Source organism: Homalodisca vitripennis, unplaced genomic scaffold (assembly GCF_021130785.1).
Source record: "Homalodisca vitripennis isolate AUS2020 unplaced genomic scaffold, UT_GWSS_2.1 ScUCBcl_2852;HRSCAF=7975, whole genome shotgun sequence".
NCBI classification, from domain to species: Eukaryota; Metazoa; Arthropoda; class Insecta; order Hemiptera; family Cicadellidae; genus Homalodisca; species Homalodisca vitripennis.
The window spans coordinates 47,538-66,830 of NW_025778964.1; the positions used below are offsets into that span (position 1 = coordinate 47,538).

The 19,293-nt window shown below is 32.9% G+C and overlaps 1 protein-coding gene across 1 annotated transcript; it reads right to left on the reverse strand.

Moving 5' to 3' along the window:
• Positions 1–1,318: 1,318 nt before the first annotated feature.
• LOC124372295 (translocator protein-like) lies at positions 1,319–14,155 on the reverse strand. Its single transcript, XM_046830677.1, has 5 exons — positions 13,899–14,155; positions 7,115–7,237; positions 6,799–6,919; positions 2,956–3,050; positions 1,319–1,793 (listed from the first exon to the last, which is right to left on the reverse strand). The coding sequence occupies exons 2-5, from the start codon at positions 7,217–7,219 to the stop codon at positions 1,689–1,691; spliced, it is 426 nt and encodes a 141-aa protein (XP_046686633.1). The 5' UTR covers positions 7,220–7,237; positions 13,899–14,155; the 3' UTR covers positions 1,319–1,688.
• Between the last annotated feature and the right edge of the window lie 5,138 nt (positions 14,156–19,293).

Consider the following 19,293-nt stretch of genomic DNA (forward strand, 5'->3'; position numbering starts at 1 on the left):
TCTCAAAACAAATACAATAACTTTTCAAGGAATAAAATGAGGCCTTATTTTCTGTCCACTTTGAGAAAATATCAGTTGTCTTGACCAACCAAAATGTTTTCCTGGCTACGCTCTTGCCGGGCCCCATTAAAATTGTCCGAAAACCTGTCTGTAGCTGGATATGTATCATAGTTTAACATATTGACTGCAGTGGACATTAGTATGTTACGTGACATGTTGTGTCATAATAAAGGTACTAATTACATGTTTAAAATAACATCCCACATCTCAATGCCCAAAAATAAGAGCATATGATTGTTTGAGGTTAAACATTGTTCTCATAGGGTTAAATTCAAGGTCGTTTCACTACAGCTGGCAACATAAGTATTTTTTTTAGCATTCTACTAGTCTGCTTGGTTTCACACCTAGTGTGCAAAATGAAAGACATCATATTCTTAGTATACTGTTGCATATCAATAATAGTTGTGATCATAAATGTGTGTTAACAAATACGTAAAAAGTGAACCGTGTGGTTATCTTTTACCACATTATTTTGTACTCAAAACTAAACATTTTAAAAATGGTGTATCAATAACATGTACTCAGATAAGATTGGACTAGAATGCTTTACATGTCTGTATTAAAACTTATCGGGTTAACAATGTATTGACACAGCTAGTTAGAGTGTTAATATATAATCTAATCAGTGTTAAACGGAAAAACGTTGTTGTGATATCACAAATTTGTTGCTGTTATACTCATATATAGAACGAAAGCAAGAAGCAATGAACTAACAAATGTATGGTTTGAATTATTGAAAATAAACTAAAGATAGTACACGAATGCTCACTTATTTTCATTACTTTTCTTACAGGTAGTTTATAATATTTTAAAACCAACAATTAATATGTATATTATAGAAAAAACATTAATTTTAGTACACAAAATTTATTAAACTAACATCAGATATAAAGATATAACAACAGTAATAAATTGACACTTTTAAAATAAGAATTAAAACAACGATAAGTAAATCTCTTCAGGTAACCTTATTTACTGTATTTTAAATCTACATTTCAATAAAAATGCTTTACGCCATAAAAAAAGCAGTTCCTTACCACTAATTCAAATAACACTGCATGCATTTAAAAGAAACTTGTTATGCAATAAAATGTATTTCTCAATTTTGAATGGAAGATTATATTTAAATATTTCACAGTTTAAAACAATAATAAAGGTTATGATGGATATTGTAATGAAAGCCCTTTCAAAAAATTAAAACTATTTCATTCTTAATAAAAGCTACAATATACTGGAATATAAAATAATTAATTAAATGTGTAATTAAATAATTTATTAAATTCATTAATAGCAATTGTTAATTTGACCTAGAACATGATATTAAAGACAGTTGCCATTGTTATTTGTAGCAAAAAGCATAACATTTCAATACCACTATGTTTCATTGTTCATCATTCAGTCGAAGATATAGTTATGATTAACAGAATAAATCGATATAAACTTATGGTATACCGAATTCAATCAGTCCACTACTATCTGCTGACAATGTGTTATCACATCACACAGAACCTTATCAATCAGTGTCACTATGGAGTAAGGCACTTTGTTATAAAATCAATTATTTCTACTTGGGGAGGGGTTGTCCTTCCATATCCTGTAGTTGATGGTGGATGCAACACCCAACCACATCAGGTACGGTATATAAACAAGTACCCGGCCAGGGGTGACACTTGGTAGAACAGGTACGCAGTGCCAGCTGCAGCGGCGTCCAGTAGGAGAACCTCGAAGAAGGACTGCACAAAAGACACATACACATAGGGGTGAACAAATAAATTATATATTTATAGTAACCGTTGTTGAAGAAGAACTCTCACCAAATTAGTTACTTTTACTGGGGGTTTCTTTAATTCATAATGGTTTCTTTCAAAGATGAAAATGAAAATGGTCAGTAGGTTTAAATATAGCAATTAGTTAAGTTTAGTATAAAAAATTATACGAAAAACATTAAAAAAATCATCTAAATCCAAACCCTTGAGTAATATTATATTTTGTATAATTTATATAAAGCGTTTTACAAATATTAAAATGTTATATTAATTCTAATAGTAGACTTCAAATTGAACAGTAAATCACTTTTTCATTAAAATAATTAAATATTTGAGCATAATAAAAACTAGAGTAGCCTATACCAAAATAGTCCGACAGTGGCTATTGCGTTTCAATTCCCCACTACATACAACCCGCACCCAACACTGTTGCCACTTTTACATGTAAAAATTACAGATCCGTCTCAACATCAGGTATCAGCTGGCGGTTAGCAGCGATTTGGCAATACTGCCTCAAACGTCACCAGCTTTAAGCTTAAGCTTATCATTAAAGTTTTTACAGACTGCTATAGCTTGATTTAAAATACACTACATATATACTAAAATAATATTAGTATCATTAGTTAATACTAAAAAATAGTAAATAATAAAAGTCTTAACATAATACAATAAATAATTTATTGAAACATTAACTATTTATCGTTAAAAGTGGTATAATTATCAACACTAATATAAAAATAAAATTAGAATATATAAAATTGAAATGCAACTTTATCTAATATTAAATAAAAATACTGGAGTGTCATTGTCCCATCCTTATTCTATCTATCCCTACGAACTTTTGAGATTGTCTGAAACCCATAAAGGGTTCTGAAAAAGCAAGAAATGGACATGAATGTTTTTTAATTGTGAATTATTTTGGGACCGTAAAATGGCTACAAACATTTCAGCCACTTGATGGTAAGATGTTAGTTGAGTATTGCAAAGAAAACAAATATCTTACACATATTCTATATAAAATACTAGGAAATATTAATACTGTTATTTACATGGCATGAAGCATGTCAATAATAACCTACCAAATTTTACAATTTATTTAGTACCACTTTTATTATTATTTTACACTTACCTCTTTCAAAGCGTGTTTACCAAAAAATAAAGGACTCCAAGCAAAATTAAGAGCCAACTGAGTTCCATACATTGCTAGTGGAATTTGAGCAGGTCCTGGAAAAGAGAAAATAACTAAAAATATCACACAAAACCAAGATCTATCCCTTGTTAACTGTGGCATTGAACTGAATAGAAAATGTATTAGACACTGATATCATAAGAGCAATATGGTTTGCAAGAAGACAATATGTGTTGACAGTTTGTGGGGTACCATATTAAAATATATACTGGGTGTCCCATGAAGAGGTTTGAACGTTTGATTTTATATTACTTGCCCATTTATGCGCCGAACATTTTCAAACTCTACAGGATTCATTAAATAGGTTTTAAAAATATTCTGTGAAAATTTCAGCTCTCTAGCAATTGCTGAAACAAAATGGTGACTTATTGAAAATTTTACTATTTTGCTTCCTATAAAAATTCTTTTTTTGAATTATCTGATTTGATTACTGAGTTGCAGTTTTATTTAACCCACTCCGATCCCCAGATTTAACTGTGTGTGATTTCTTTGTATGGGGTTACTTAAAGGAACTCGTAGCTTCAATAATGATGAGGAATTAAAACAAATAATTGAAGAGGAACTTCTTCCGGATACCGCAGAATTTCTTTTTAAGAGCTTACGATTCAATTGTTAAGTGCTGTTATCAGTATGTCACTGTGGATGGATTACAGTTCGAATAACTGTGGGCTGTAATTGTATGTTTTTTAATATGCTACATTCTAATTTTATGATTTAAATGCTTTATTTCTCTAGAATATGACAATAAATAATTTTACAATACCAAAAATACTGTTTTTAAAGTATAGTTTTTCAAAATTCCACCATTTTGTTTCAACAATTGCTAGAGAGCTGATATGTCCACAGAATATTTTTTAAACCTATTTAATGAATTGTGTAGTTTGAACATTTTCGGTGCATAAATGGGCAAGTAATATAAAATCAAACATTTAAACCTCTTTGTAGGACACCCGGTATATTGGTAAATACCAAACAGTGTTTTTTCTTGAGACATATATGTTGTCTAAGGTTACAATCTCGTGCCATCACACCATACCCAAGTTTTTGTAATCTGAAAACCTTGTCATAGGTTTGATCACTGAAATCTGTGATCAACACCTAACTGAAGAGAACCAGTAAGATCGGTTTTCAGATTATAAAAAACTTGTGGATGGCATGAAGGCATAAGAAACTGTTACCTTAAACGTTTTAAATATTGGACCAAATAATTAATTTACACTATATTCAGTGTGTTTGAAAAGTCTGGAAAAGCCTTAGTATTTGTTGAACCATTGCAGATTCAATCTATAAACTACTCTTTTATGTACTAAACCATCACGTGCCTACACTGGGGGGGCAGCCTGTGGAAGATGTCATAGGAATGCTTAACTTAAGCATGGGTCAACCAATATCTACAAGCATAGGTAAACATAGGTATTAGGTACCTAATAAGGTACCTGGTAAGGTAGATCTTTAAAATATTAAATATTTCATTAAGTAGAGTTAAATGACACAAACCAAATCTCTAAACTGATCCAATCAAATCAAGGATGTGGTTTACGGGGTGTAGAAAAAAACAAATATCAATAAACGACTGTGGAAAGCATCCGTTATTTATGCACTAACTTGGAACAAAAATTAAAAAGAATTGAAAAAGACAGACAATACTAATTATAAAGTACTTATAGTTACAGTAGGTGATCATAGTGTTGTTTGGTGTAGTGTGCCATCCTGTGGTAAAGTTCTTGAACAACAACATTTTGTAATACACCAGGATGTGTTGTATTTTTTAAGTCATGCATTGATTATGATGTGATATTCTGTTTACAGTTCATTTTTGATTAATTAATAGTAAATGTACAATATTCATGCTAATCCCAGAAACTTTTGCTCATGTTCCTCCGGCCTTGTCAGTGACACAGCACTCTGAATCCGTTTATTCGAGTTGATATAACAGTTTATGTATAACCAAAGCAACATATAAAACCGATTTTCACAGAATTACTCAATAAATAACAAAACAGGTACTTTAGGGTGGAATAAGATGAGGATATGAATAACTACACCAAGTCAAAATTAATTCTTTATCAGAGTTTTGTAAATTGGCACCAAATTTGATTTAGCTGAGTTTTTTAGATATTGATACTGCAGTTTCTTACCTCATTTTAAGAGGTAATTTGTTCAAGCAATTGCAATCAAAATACTTTATTAACAATTTCATTAATTATTGGCGTTAAAAATACAGAACTGCCTTCATGTTTCTTACTTTAGAAAATTAGTAGATCTGAATGAAAAAATTTCCTCATGAAAAATTACTCCAGTATGTATTAAGGTCTTTCCATTAACTAGTCCTGCAGTCGTATCTTGAGTTGTGTGTTCAGGTTCTTCAGCAATTCAGGTAGGGTATTATACAGTTTACATCTGATGTACAATGGCTTCTTGTTATACTATGTAGCAAAAACGTAGCCAGGAAAAAAGTTTGGGGGGTCCAGACAACTGATATTTTCCCAATAGAGAGTAAGGCCCCATTTTTTCCTTAAAAAGTTCTTGACCCATTTCTTTGTTGAGCACGATCTTTCAGCAGTACATGTCATTTATACTGAATTATTTAAATAATAATAATTGTTAAAAAAGTAATTGAAAAATTTAAAATTTTGGGGGGTTTGGACCTTCTTACTGGCTGTGTTCTTGCAACAACATGTGACAGAAACAACTAAAAGTGGCAAAAAGCAATTATCAAAATAACCATCCAATGAATGGTTCATCAATAGGCAGGTTCAAAATACTAATTTAATAATCATGAAGTTAATTAAATTGTAGTTTCTAAATATCAAAAGGACACCCAGATCACCGAGGTGTGCAATAATTGTAATAACCTTTATGCAACAAACATATATTAAATAAATATTAAATAGGGGTGGGTTAGGTTTGGACTGTTTTCCTGTAAAAAAACTATGGTATGCTGTATGCTCAATTGAAATGCCTTTGGCATAAGAAGAACCCAAGAACCCCCTTCTAAAAGAAAGATGCACATATATGTAAAATTATATCAAAACAACATACACATCAACAACATTACCAAACTGTATCTCATACGAATAAATTGATCCTCTGGGCAATGCATGAAAGGGTTTTCTTCCCGATATTTTAATTATTATATAGACAGTTGTGCACAAACATTTTATTCAAATTTTACTCAAACAGTCAAAACAAATCTAGAAAACATATTGCTAATGCCAATATAACATTCTTTTCTAAAATTCTACGGTAACAGACCAATTAAAGTTTACAAATGACGACTGATGAAACAATGAAAATAATTCCAACAATTCAGGAAAAGACGTAACATGATAAATATAAGTGTACAAGTGCAATATAAAACAAACAAGCCTGGAATAAGAAGAGAACTCAGATTACGTTCATGGGAAAAAAACATTTTCCCTGTATGTTACAAAATCAATATTGGTGAAATTAACAGTAACTATTCATTAATTTGGGGGGAATCTGAACCCCTTGGACCCTCTTGTTGGCTACTTCCTTGCTGTGTAGTGTGGAAGTGGAAAGTGTGAGGAAAGTAGTGGAAGTGCAACACGTCTGATGTTGTAGTGGTGGATATTCTCCCCTCGTGAGTATTCCTACTGGTATGTGTGGATATAAAGACACCACTGTCAGAGTTGTAAAGACAACTCTTCGCTTGTTCTAGATCGGCAAATGTTCTTACGATGCAACTGTTTAGACTTGTGTTGCTTTTGAGACAAAACTCATATATTTAAGAACTGACTATTATTGCGAAATTTTCCTTACCATTGAATCCACCTCCCTCTTTCCAAACGAGGTAGGATGCGTAGCCCATTCCAGTATATAAGCATGTCCACACTGAGCCAATAACAGATCCAGGTGGGGTCCAACTTGGTCGCTTCAATGACTAAAATACGAAACATCAGGACAAACATTATTTAATGAAAAGATTATTGTTAGATGGACAGACTTTATGATTAATTCTATAAAAATGCACTCAAAATTAGAGCTTTTAAATTGTTTAACTTTACCAGACCCAAACTTACTTTCATATTCACTCCTGAACAATTATTAATACTTGATATTAGCGACTAATACTTACATCGTACCAGGGTTTCCAGTCACCGACAAAACGCACACTGAGTGAAGCCCCAAGATGGGGTAAAGCAATCGCCCCCACTATAGGCCACGGGCACATAGGTGGCATGTTACTTCGTGTTCACCTCTGTAAACATTTCAAGTAATGTATTAGTTTAAATTCAAAAAATTCAAATTCAAATTTTCTTTATTACATACAGCAGAAGAATATTTTTCACAATTGTATTGCATGCATCTAACTTATTCTAATACAATTATTCTATAAGTTGAAGTTTAAAACATCAATTTTTACCAGTGTTACATTAATTTAAACACTTTTTTTACAATCGTCAACACAAAAATTTTATTCATTTCGGCAACAGAGTTAACAAAATAGTTTTATTGTTCCCAGCGATTTGTCATGAACTCATCAAGGGAACAAAAACCACATTCAACACTAAAAGATCACTTAATCAAGCTTTTAAACGTTTCTTTGTTGCCAATTCATTGATGCACTCCGGGAGTCTGTTGATCACTTCAACACCAACCTGAGAAGGAAGTTGTTCATAAGCCATTGTTCTTTGAGACTGAATCCTCAGGTTGTCCCTTCCCCTCGTATTATATCCATGGACGTCACTACCTTGTGTCAAATCGCATTTGTATCTACAATACAGGGCTGCCTCCAGGATATAGAGGCAGGGCAAAGTCAGTAATCCCAAACTCCTGAAGGCAGCTCTACAAGACTCTCTAAATTTTAAATTTGCAAGAATTCTGACTGCCTTCTTTTGTAGCCAAAAGGCTCTTTCAAATTTGTATTTTTCGCAGCCACCCCACAATCTTATTCCATAAGAAAAGTGTGGGTATACTAGCCTATAATAGGCCATTGCTAGGTTCTGCAGAGCAAAGATACCATTGGCAGCTTTGGAACATAGCACGTCGATGTGATCACTCCAAGTCAGCCCTCTATCGAGATGCATTCCTAGAAATGTAGTACAATCGACTTCCTCTATAAGAGAATCATTCACTACGACCTATAAACAGTACAGTTGTAAACATGACACTAGAACAAGCCCTAGTGCCAAAGGTAAAAATTTGGCTGTAAATTTTAGTGATGGAGATCAAAATTAGCACCACTGTCACATAGTAGATTAATATCAGTCGTAATTGATCATAATGAAAGAATCTTAAAAACCTAAAAATAGACTACGGAGGTCTTTGTTGTTGGTTAATAACTACAAAATATTCCCCAGACCACCTGGCTACTATTTATATAAAGAGAATGGTATGAGTTAGAATCACCAAATAAATTGCAAACCCTGATATAATTATTTTTAGCAGTTCCAATTTCAGGGTACCCTGAAATAGAGTGTACTGTGCAACATGTAATTTATAGTTTATGTTATATAATAATTTTAGTTTGTGTTAAGCCAAAATGTTTATATTTGGTTTGACATTGTAGAAGCTCCTTTCTTATTTGAATTCGTAACTAAATTTAAAAGCAAACACACCAATAAAAATTGTATTATTGGAGTGTTTGCTTTTAAATAAGCTTGATTCGAGGTTTTTATGTTTGTCCGTTTCAAAATGGTGGCCAAATGTAGGATGTTTTCTAATTTCTCCACCCCCAAAGTAGGTTTTCCTATAATTATTCAGTTTGGTTAAATTCATTACTCTACATAAAAATACCTTTCAAACAATACCCCACGAGGCAGGATAATCAAAATTTTTGGGTACAAACCCCTAATCAAAATATTGAAAAATAAAAATTTGAGTTCACTAAAAAATTTCAAATGCAAAGGTAGGCCATGTTAAATATTCAATTAAAGGTATAATCAAACTGAGCAACTTTCACATTTAACATTTTTCCATATCACTAACCGGTGTCCAAACAAAACTTTAAATTTTTCTTTCAAAAATTCAATTACAGATTATATATATATATATATATATATACAGGGTGTTCTGAAAAAAGGTGCCCATAAGTCATCAGGGCGTGATTCCTCACATCAAAATAAGAAAAAAAGGTCTAATTAACATAGGTCCGAAAATGCTTAGTTACCAAGTTATACAGGGTGAAAGATTTCGTCTGAATTTCAGTTCCCCTGCTGCAACGAAGCCCTACGGATATTTGTTGGCTGTTAATTAAGATGTACAATTTAGCGTACATTATGTAAAATGAACTGAAAAATTGAAATAAAAACCATTTCCAGACCTGTAGCTACAGTAATTTTTAAGATATGTGACGAAATACGCGAAACTTGGTCCCGAAAAACAAGTTACATTTAGGTTTGAAGCAGATTTACTATGTTAAATGTACAATAAACACAAAATATTTTTTCACAGTACTTGTAGAAAATTTAATTTCGAAGAGAAAGATGTAAAAATAAGTCTATAATAGACAAACGCAAACTTTAAAAAATAATCCTTAATTACATACAAAACGCATGAAAAATAGACAAAATCTGTTAAGCTCTCTACAAATGTAATATTGAAATTAAAACAGCTGTTTTATTAAAATATTTGATTTGAGAAACAAAATAATTTCTATTTAAAACATATGTTTTAACAATGTAACATTGTTTATAATAATTTAAATAAACATTACAAGCAGCTATTTTTCCATTGCTCATTAAGTGCGTGTGTTGATCTGTACTTTAATACAAGTTAGTGCGAGTGCCGTTGAAGTTAATTTTTGATAGCTAATAATATCTTATTCATCATGGCAGGTAATATGAATATTATGTACACTAATGGTGAAATGGCAGACATGCATTTAATGTACGGTCTTGCACATTGCAACAGTCGTCAGGCTAGACGACTCTATCAGGAACATTTTCCTCATAGACAGTTACCGACTCATAAAATGTTTTCTTCCATTCATAGAAGGCTAAGCGAGACGGGAACCTTTAAATCTGGAAAAGTTGGTAGATCAGGACGGCCACGTACAACGTGTACAGCTGAATTGGAGGAGGGCGTGTTGGACGAAATAGAGAATCATCCTGGAAGAAGTACTAGAGAACTAGCCTTGGATTTCGGTGTTAGTAATTCAATTGTCTGGAAGATTTTACACGAGCAGCAGTTGCATTCTTATCACTATCAAAGGGTCCAGGCTCTTTTGCCTCGAGATTACTTTCCTCGTGTTCAGCTATGCCAATGGCTTATCCAAAGGTGCAGAAATCCACATTTTTTAAATTACATTATCTTTACTGATGAAGCAAAATTTTCAAGAATGGCTATTCTTAACACCCACAATACTCACATGTGGGCAATTGAAAATCCACGTGCTATTTCAGAGAACCGTCACCAATATCAGTTTTCTATAAACGTATGGGCTGCTATTCTGGGTGATAAAATTTTTATTAGTTTTTTTACCTGATACGCTCAATGGTGAAAATTATTTACATTTCTTGACGACTAATCTGAATGAGTTACTCGAAGATGTGCCACTATACACACGCAACAACATGTGGTTCATGCAGGATGGAGCTCCAGCTCATTACACATTACAAGTAAGAGAATTTTTAAATGAAGCATATCCAAACAGATGGATTGGTCGAGGAGCCCCAGTAGCATGGCCTGCAAGGTCACCTGACCTCAATCCTCTAGACTTTTTCTTATGGGGACATTTAAAGACGCTTGTCTACGACTCGCCTGTGGATACCATAGAAGAGTTGCGAATAAGGATTGTTAACGGGATTCAAAGGATACGTGAGACACCTGGGATCTTCGAAAGAGTTCGGCAGTCTATGAGAAGACGGCTGGATGCTTGTATTTTGAATGAGTATTACATTTGTAGAGAGCTTAACAGATTTTGTCTATTTTTCATGCGTTTTGTATGTAATTAAGGATTATTTTTTAAAGTTTGCGTTTGTCTATTATAGACTTATTTTACATCTTTCTCTTCGAAATTAAATTTTCTACAAGTACCGTGAAAAAATATTTTGTGTTTATTGTACATTTAACATAGTAAATCTGCTTCAAACCTAAATGTAACTTGTTTTTTCGGGACCAAGTTTCGCGTATTTCGTCACATATCTTAAAAATTACTGTAGCTACAGGTCTGGAAACGGTTTTATTCAATTTTTCAGTTCATTTTACATAAAGTACGCTAAATTGTACATCTTAATTAACAGCCAACAAATACCCGTAGGGCTTCGTTGCAGCAGGGGAACTGAAATTCAGACGAAATCTTTCACCCTGTATAACTTGGTAACTAAGCATTTTTGGACCTATGTTAATTAGACCTTTTTTTCTTATTTTGATGTGAGGAATCACGCCCTGACTTATGGGCACCTTTTTTCAGAACACCCTGTATATATATATATATATATATGATTTTACACACACGTCTATGTATATAAATAAAAATATACAACGTTATTAAATTAGTAGTAAATGTAAACAAAAAAATACTTTTCCAATATAGTTTATTTTTTGGGCAAGGCCTTTGAAACCAAAGGTTACATCATCAGGCGACTCCACAAATAAATATTTACATTATTTTTTATTATGGTGGATATTAAAATATCATATGGTGTAAATATGCAAATACAAAAATTTTTGAAATTTTTCAGCTGGTATGAGAAAAATTATATATGACAGTTTAAATTTTGAATAAATTAAGAAGACTGGAATTTTCATCACGGTCTTCTTCATTGTTTATGAGTTTTTCTTTATATATGTTTATGTTTAATATTTCAATTCATTGGTTTTGTAACTTCTTTTATTAATTTTAGATTTTTAGTTGGTGTTATTTGTTCTGATTCAATGCATTGCTTGGTTACAGCAGATTTTCCAACTCTCACATTTTGTGTATGATAAATGCTCTTTGAATCGTGTTTTTATTGTTCTTCTTGTTGTCCATTAAAAATTTTATTATAGTCATCACATCTAATTTCATAAATTGCTTTATTATCCTTTGAAATTTATCGTTAAGGTTTCCTAAAATTTGGGATATTTGTTGTTTGTTCTGTGAGTGGCAGTTTTATTTGTATGTTTGTTTTGCATTTTGTGGATGGTTAGATTCAATGGTGATAAATCTATATGTATGAATTGGTTACCAATAGATATTGAATTCAACTTTGTTTAATTTCTAATCACCAATACGTCTAACAATGGGATACTATTGTTTTGTTTAATTTCATATGTAAATTTTAATAGTTGTTTTAAAAGGCCTTGTCCAAAAAATAAACTACATTAAAATTAAGGTTTTATTAACATTTACTACTATTTTAACATTTTTACAATTGCTCCACGAGTCTTCAAAGCAAGAATTATAAAGCTAAATAGAAAAAATTATAACAAAACTAAAAATAAGTGTCAGGAAATTTTATGTTAAATAATTATTTAATTATAAACAATGGTAATTATCATATTAACGGCCGGGGCGGAAAAAATACGAGTTTTGCGTTAAAAACTTATTGGAATCGTCATATAGAACAAAAAAGTATAAGGTTTGATGGGGTGGAAATGAGAAATAACGAAGTTCTAGAAAAATGAAAAATTAAATAACTTTTCAGTAATATCTCCATGTTCTACATCCACGTCTAGCGTCACGTGACCTTTTGTGGCCAATGATTGAACCTCGTGATGACGTCACCGGTTGCGCCGCCATCTTTGCAAACGTAAATGAAAAATAATACAGAAATGAGCAGAATTTTTATAAAAATAAATGTTTTTCTTAATTTCGAGAAAAAAATTAATTACGAGTGCCTCCGGCCATCAGCGCGGGCTTCGGCAGCACCTTCGGTGCTGCCCCGCGCTGATGTCAATAAAAGAAAAACATCCCTCGAGATAGTACCTATCAGTAAATAATATAAAATACTAGAGGGGCTGATCAAAAATATAAATTGAAATGTAATGCAAAGGCAATTATGTAAAGTTAAAAAACTAAATAAATCATGAAAAACTCAAATATATAGATGGATCAGAGAACACATACCATTAGTGTGTTGGCGGATACAGCTGAGCAGCAGCAACAAAAAAGTCGTCTATCACAACGAAACGACAAAGTCTCCCGGTTTAAAAACACCACTCGACCGCACGACGAACACATACACTCATTTTTAAAAATTCCATGTTCAATTAAAAAAGAGATAATTTCGTTTTGGTTAAAACGTAAACTCTTTACGTGCCCTACGAAACACTCCGACACACACAATTCACTAGGGTTGGTTGAACTAGTGGATGGTTGATTCATCATTGTAAACGCACTCACTCAATCCGACCTACTGAACACGATATCTTGTGTAGAACTGACCCATGCCCCGGAGAACTCAGATAACAGGTACGTTATCAGGCTGCTATCAGTCCCGGCCGCAGATAATATTCAAGTAAACAGATTATCCAGACACAGCACACAAACTGAACATTAAAACATTAGGAACTTAACCACTTATCAATATACCCCCTAAAATCATGTTATTTGTCATTTGCACCCCATAGTACTATATATATTTTTTGTTCAGGAGGGTGAGCAGAATACGTTGGTAACGTCAAATTCGTGATTTGCCGCCCCGGCGTTTAATCTTACTGGTACGCAATTTTTTACACAAATACAACAATAATTACTAAGTACATTCCTTAAGTGTTTTCCCAACACAAAACAGTAAGTCACATAATAGTTGGGATTGTTGTTGTATATACTGTAAACAGTTTTATATAAAAAGTAAAAAATACAGTAGCCTAAAAATAAAACCTGCACATTAACTAAAACTCCCAAACCATATTAAAATTATAAGATTGTTTTTACTTCAATTTTTGAATAATACTTAAAAAAATATTGAGCTTCTTAGATATAACTTACTCACCTGATATCACACAATTGACAACAGCTGACAACTGTACTCTGTGCTGCCTCACTGTGAAATATGCATTAATAGATCCGTTTATTCATGTTTACACAGCTCAACAAACACAAGGACATTCCACTTCAAAGTAAGCACCAAGCATCTCACAACTGAGTGATGACATTCCTGAAGTGCTTACTCAATACTCGAAAACGTATTGAAATCATTATCTGTTCAAATAAAAGTGACCTATTCTGAGTCAGTCAACAATCAGACAGCAGATGTGAAACGGTATTTCAGTACTCAGTATTTTTGTAACGGTTACTTTTCTCCAGTATCTGTAACGGTTACTGAGTACCAAAAATACTGATAACAGATACTTTGTATCTAGTTCACCATATGATTACAAGATACAGATTTTTTCTCGTACTGATTACTTTAACAGTCTTAAGTACTCATATCCTCACTGATACCGAATACTGAAATAATTATTTGAGGCTGACAAAAACAAAATAAATACCGCGATCGTAACATTCCTACTGGAAAATATTGCTACTTCACAATATAAATCACTTACCAACCTCGGTGTCAGTGTGACATTCTTGAATTAGTTATTGAGTAATAAATATATTATTTTAAAGAAAACGCAACAGTTTATATAATACATTAAGTTAAATGTGTTTAATTATGTAAACTATGATTAGATATTTTATGTTTTTACTTCCAATGAGAGCTCATTTAATTGTTTCATAATACAAAAACTGTGTTAATATACCAAAAATGCACCAAAGAAAATTAAAATTACTTATATAAAATATAATTTTACTTTCATAACTTTAAAGAATACACAGTGTAACAGTTTATTGGACTGTATTCAAAGACGCAGAGGTTCAGTTTATCGTACAATTCATTAATTACATCACAAAAGTATAAACTTTTTAATAATAATAAATTATGTTTATACATTTTTACATAATTGCGTTGTACTCTTGAATAATATTAATTACTGTACATCAAAGCATTTGCAAAACTGTGTGTTTATTAGGGAAAATACTCAGTATTTTGAGCGTTACAAGTACGGAAATATTGATTTCAAATATCCAGTATTTAAGGCGTTACAAATACTGATTTAGAGTATCTAGCATTTAAAACGTTATCAGTACGGCAATACTAATTTCAAGTATCCAGTAGGTATAAAGCGTTACAAGTACTGAAATACTTATTTAGAGTATCTAGTATTTAAAACGTTACTACCCCTATTACGGAAATACTGATTTCAAGTATCCAGTATTTGTAACGAATATTTTTGTACTCAGTATCGCCGAGTAACGGTATCAGAAGTAACGGTTACAGGTATTTACTGATTTAGCCCATATCTACAATCAAACAGTAGTCTGCCCTCCATGTTGACCATCGAGAATCGATTTGAAAACATCGATATTTTGAGATCGATGTTAAATATTCCAAACTCGAGACCGAATGTTTAACCATCGAAATCGATTGTTTTATGCAATGATTTTTATCTTCTAATACTCCCATCGTGGTCTAAACACTATGTTTTCATGGAATCAATTGTTTTTGATCATTGATTTTCTAGCACCATTTAAACTACACCCATCCATATGATATTAATCCCCTTCTCTTACCATTTACAAATGTTGAAGTTTTTCAAGCTGATTCATCTTTTACCTACAAAAGGGTTCGAACTCACACATGGCACGGCGCTGCGAGTCACGGCTAGCGGTGTTTTATAGTGTAAACCTCGCACACAGAACTTGGGTATGGTGCGTTTTCCTTTGCTAGTCAGTAGTGAAAATGGTGCTGAGCAAGGTGGATTACATGTTATGATGAGGTAATCTCTATTTGTTTAACGATAAGCATTTAAGCAAGCAGAGAGTGAATTGGGTTTGAGAGAAAACGGAAATATGATGAATACCATTATGTATGTATTCCCAGCTTTGAAAGGAAATGAAAACGCGATTTTTTATTACGTCATAATGTCTACACATGCCTTTGACTAAATTGTAAATACACTTTTTGTCATCTAGAAAAGTAGGAGACACACTGGAGGAAATCTTGAGAACACTTTATTAATTAAACATTTGTTATGCGTGGTAAAAACATTGTTGTAGACGCTCCGAAAAATCAAACAACTGTTTCAAACCATGAAACGCCACGCCCTATGGATGTTCATTCCCTAAACTTCTATTACGTTTATTAATTTGTGATTTGCAGATATTTATATCGCGTGATATCGTTTTACTGTGTACCACAAATTATCGAAGAATGGTGAATGTGTTCAAAATCTGAAGTTAGTGTGGGTACATGTTCCTCAATAGTTGGCAAATAAAAATAAATGTACCTTCTGTCAATGACGGTTAGCAGTTTTCAACAATAAAATTAACTACAAAAACGAAGTGAATAATATTTATCTATGATTACTTACTTATAAATCAACAACCACGAATGTTGTCAAAAAAGAATATTAACAAATCGAATCGTAGATGATACCGTAATATTTTTACACTAGCAATATACATATATGTCATCTTTTCTTTTTTATGTTGATTTGATGAGAAGTCGTCTAGCGAAAATTACGAGTTTTTTCAGTATTCTGAACCATCTTAGAGTCGAATGGCATAATATCTGGATTCTGGGCCAATCTGTATGATTTCGGTTGGCTCCCAAAGTTTTTGTGAGTTTCCATAAAGAATTCGACCAACCCAAGGTAGTTTCTATATCCAATCACATTTTAGTAAAGAACAGTTTGAATGGTCGAAAAAATAGTCTTTAAAATAAAATACTGATAGAAACAGTCACACACAAAGATATTTAGGACGATGCGCTCTCTGTCGGTCTCATCGATGACATCCATGGCGCCCGACTGGTCAGTCCAATCCGTTGAGGTAAATTAAATTCTCCCGTGAGGTTTGACGTGAGTACAGAAATATCCTATATGAAGTTTAGGAAAGTCTGTTTATTAAAGGTTATTTGAATAGTTCAATATATTTCGTTTTAAACCTAAAATTCCATGTGTTCAAGCTATTGATAAAAATAAAGGTCTGCAAGACGTTTGAGTAGCAATTATGCAATTTATGTCTAAATAGTATAATTTCAGCAATTTATTTGTTCCCCATTCCTTAAATTATAGCTATTATTTCTTGTATTTGTTTATACAATCCGAGTTTAAATGTTCTTTTTTCCTTTTGTGAGTCAGATATGGCTTGAAAAAGATAATAAGTGTAGTTAAAAACCAACCATACAATTTACAAATTAATCACGTTTACAGAGGAAGAAGAAGTGAGGGTAGTGGATTAAAAAAAAAATAGGGATATCTAATCTGCTCTGTGGCACTGGTTAGTTAGATACTAGGTGCAAGCCAATGAGAAATTACACCTTGACTTTATATTGGGCAGTTACGCATTAATGCAAAGAATTAAACATTGTTCTGTGATGACTAGATTTTACATCCATTCTCCGAATACAAATTTGTCAGCCAAACCTTCTCTTTGGAGACAGAAGTCACGCCAAGCTAAACAGTCAGTTTCCTTGAGTTGGCTCTTGATGGCAGACTCTCTCTTTAAAATTATATTGACTTGATTACCAGAAGATCAGTAGTGGTATGTTTATTCTTCGTAGACTAATGGGCTTTGCGGATAGACAGAAGTCCTGCTTGCAGCTTGGATGCATGTTTCCCAATGTCTTATGCTACGGCGATCTAGGGAGCACAGGATTTGAGAAACATGTGCGTTTTTCAACTTCAGAAAGGTAATAAGAATAGTTGGTGGCCTTTTGCCCAAAGACTCCTTACAAGATGCTAAGAACAAAGCTCACATATTACGGTAGCTTATGTAACTAGAGATTACCAAGTTCGGGTAGGCTAAATTATTTTTTTAAATTATCTTGTTAAACTTATAGTCAGATAATTTTAACTAGCAAATACATAGTTCAATATCTTGATACTACTTATTAAGTCCTAGCTGGACGCTAAGAGCGACGGACGCTGCTGTCGGCGGAAATTTTCATTCTGTACTAGCTACTGGACAAATTGTGCAACCATGCTTACTGCGGCAAAAAAGTTGTTGTTGCTGAACAGCTCTACTTTCACATATACTTACCAAGAACGTGTAATTTGATACTAGATAACGGAATAAATGAAGAAATATTTAAAGAACGATATGAGTTTGGCGAGTTATTTATTCAGCACTTATTTAAAAAAACTAAGAGAGTATCCGGAGATGTTTAAACACTACACCAGAATGTCAATTGAGACCTTTGATCACATTGTGGAGACTTTGAAAAATTTTATTTGTAAGAAGACAACCAATTTAATAAGTCAAATTTCACGTGAAGAGCGACTAATTGTCACCTTGATGAGCAATATTTATCTAAACCTGACCATGGTATTTTTCGTTATGTCACATGCATGAGCACTTCCTGACGTTGATGGCGTTCAAGATTGTCCTGGACTGATATCAGGACTCAGCTCATTCACCACAAGTTGTTGTATGTATTAGTGAACTGACTAAGTTTCTGCAAAGGAGTCATCTGCTTAAAATCCAGCATAATTAACTTTAAAAACATGTATATCGTCATCAGGTTCTTTAAAAAGTTCAAACTTTTAAAAAAATTGTTTAATGTTTCTTTACCAACTTAGACAACGAGGAACTTTCTCTGACCAATTGTGCACCTGATGAAACTGTCACCACCTAGATTACACTATATATTGTACTTGTAGTCTAGGTGTATCTGATGTCGAAGCGATGTAAAAGTTCGTTTTGAGATTCTTCGTCGCCGACTTTCTTTGGATCTCTTCAGATGAACATTACTCCATATCTCAAGTCTGAGACAGCGTCAGTTACCAGACGCTGCAATAAAAATGCGAACTGGAGCTAAAACTCAACATTCAAATTGAATCAACCCTTTCTACCATACCAACGTTTTGTATAGAATCTTAATTTTAATAAAATCAAATAACGTACTTGGTAAATTCACTGCCTCTCCCACAATCGATCGTTTATCAGCCTGTTGTGGTAGTTGACGTGGTTCTAATTCCATAATTTGGGGTGATTTTGCACCTCTGACATGAGTAATTCAATAGACATCATCAGAGCAATCACAAAGGAATTCACGCCGAAGACAGAGGCAGATGACGATGGCGCTGTGTCGCGTCACCAGTGTAGCGCTACCAAATACAAACCTGTATCTTGAAGCGATTGTAGCACGACTGACACTCGCGGCGGTCACTCTGCTGCTTAGCTAGGACACTCACATTACTTAATATGTTGGTATCTGTCGCGCTGGTTGCCCTTGCCGTCCAGCTAAGACGCAACCTGTCTGAAGTAAATCAGATATCCAACCCACAAAAATCATTGATTTTGATTATTTTATCTACACTTCTGTTTCTAGTTTTAAA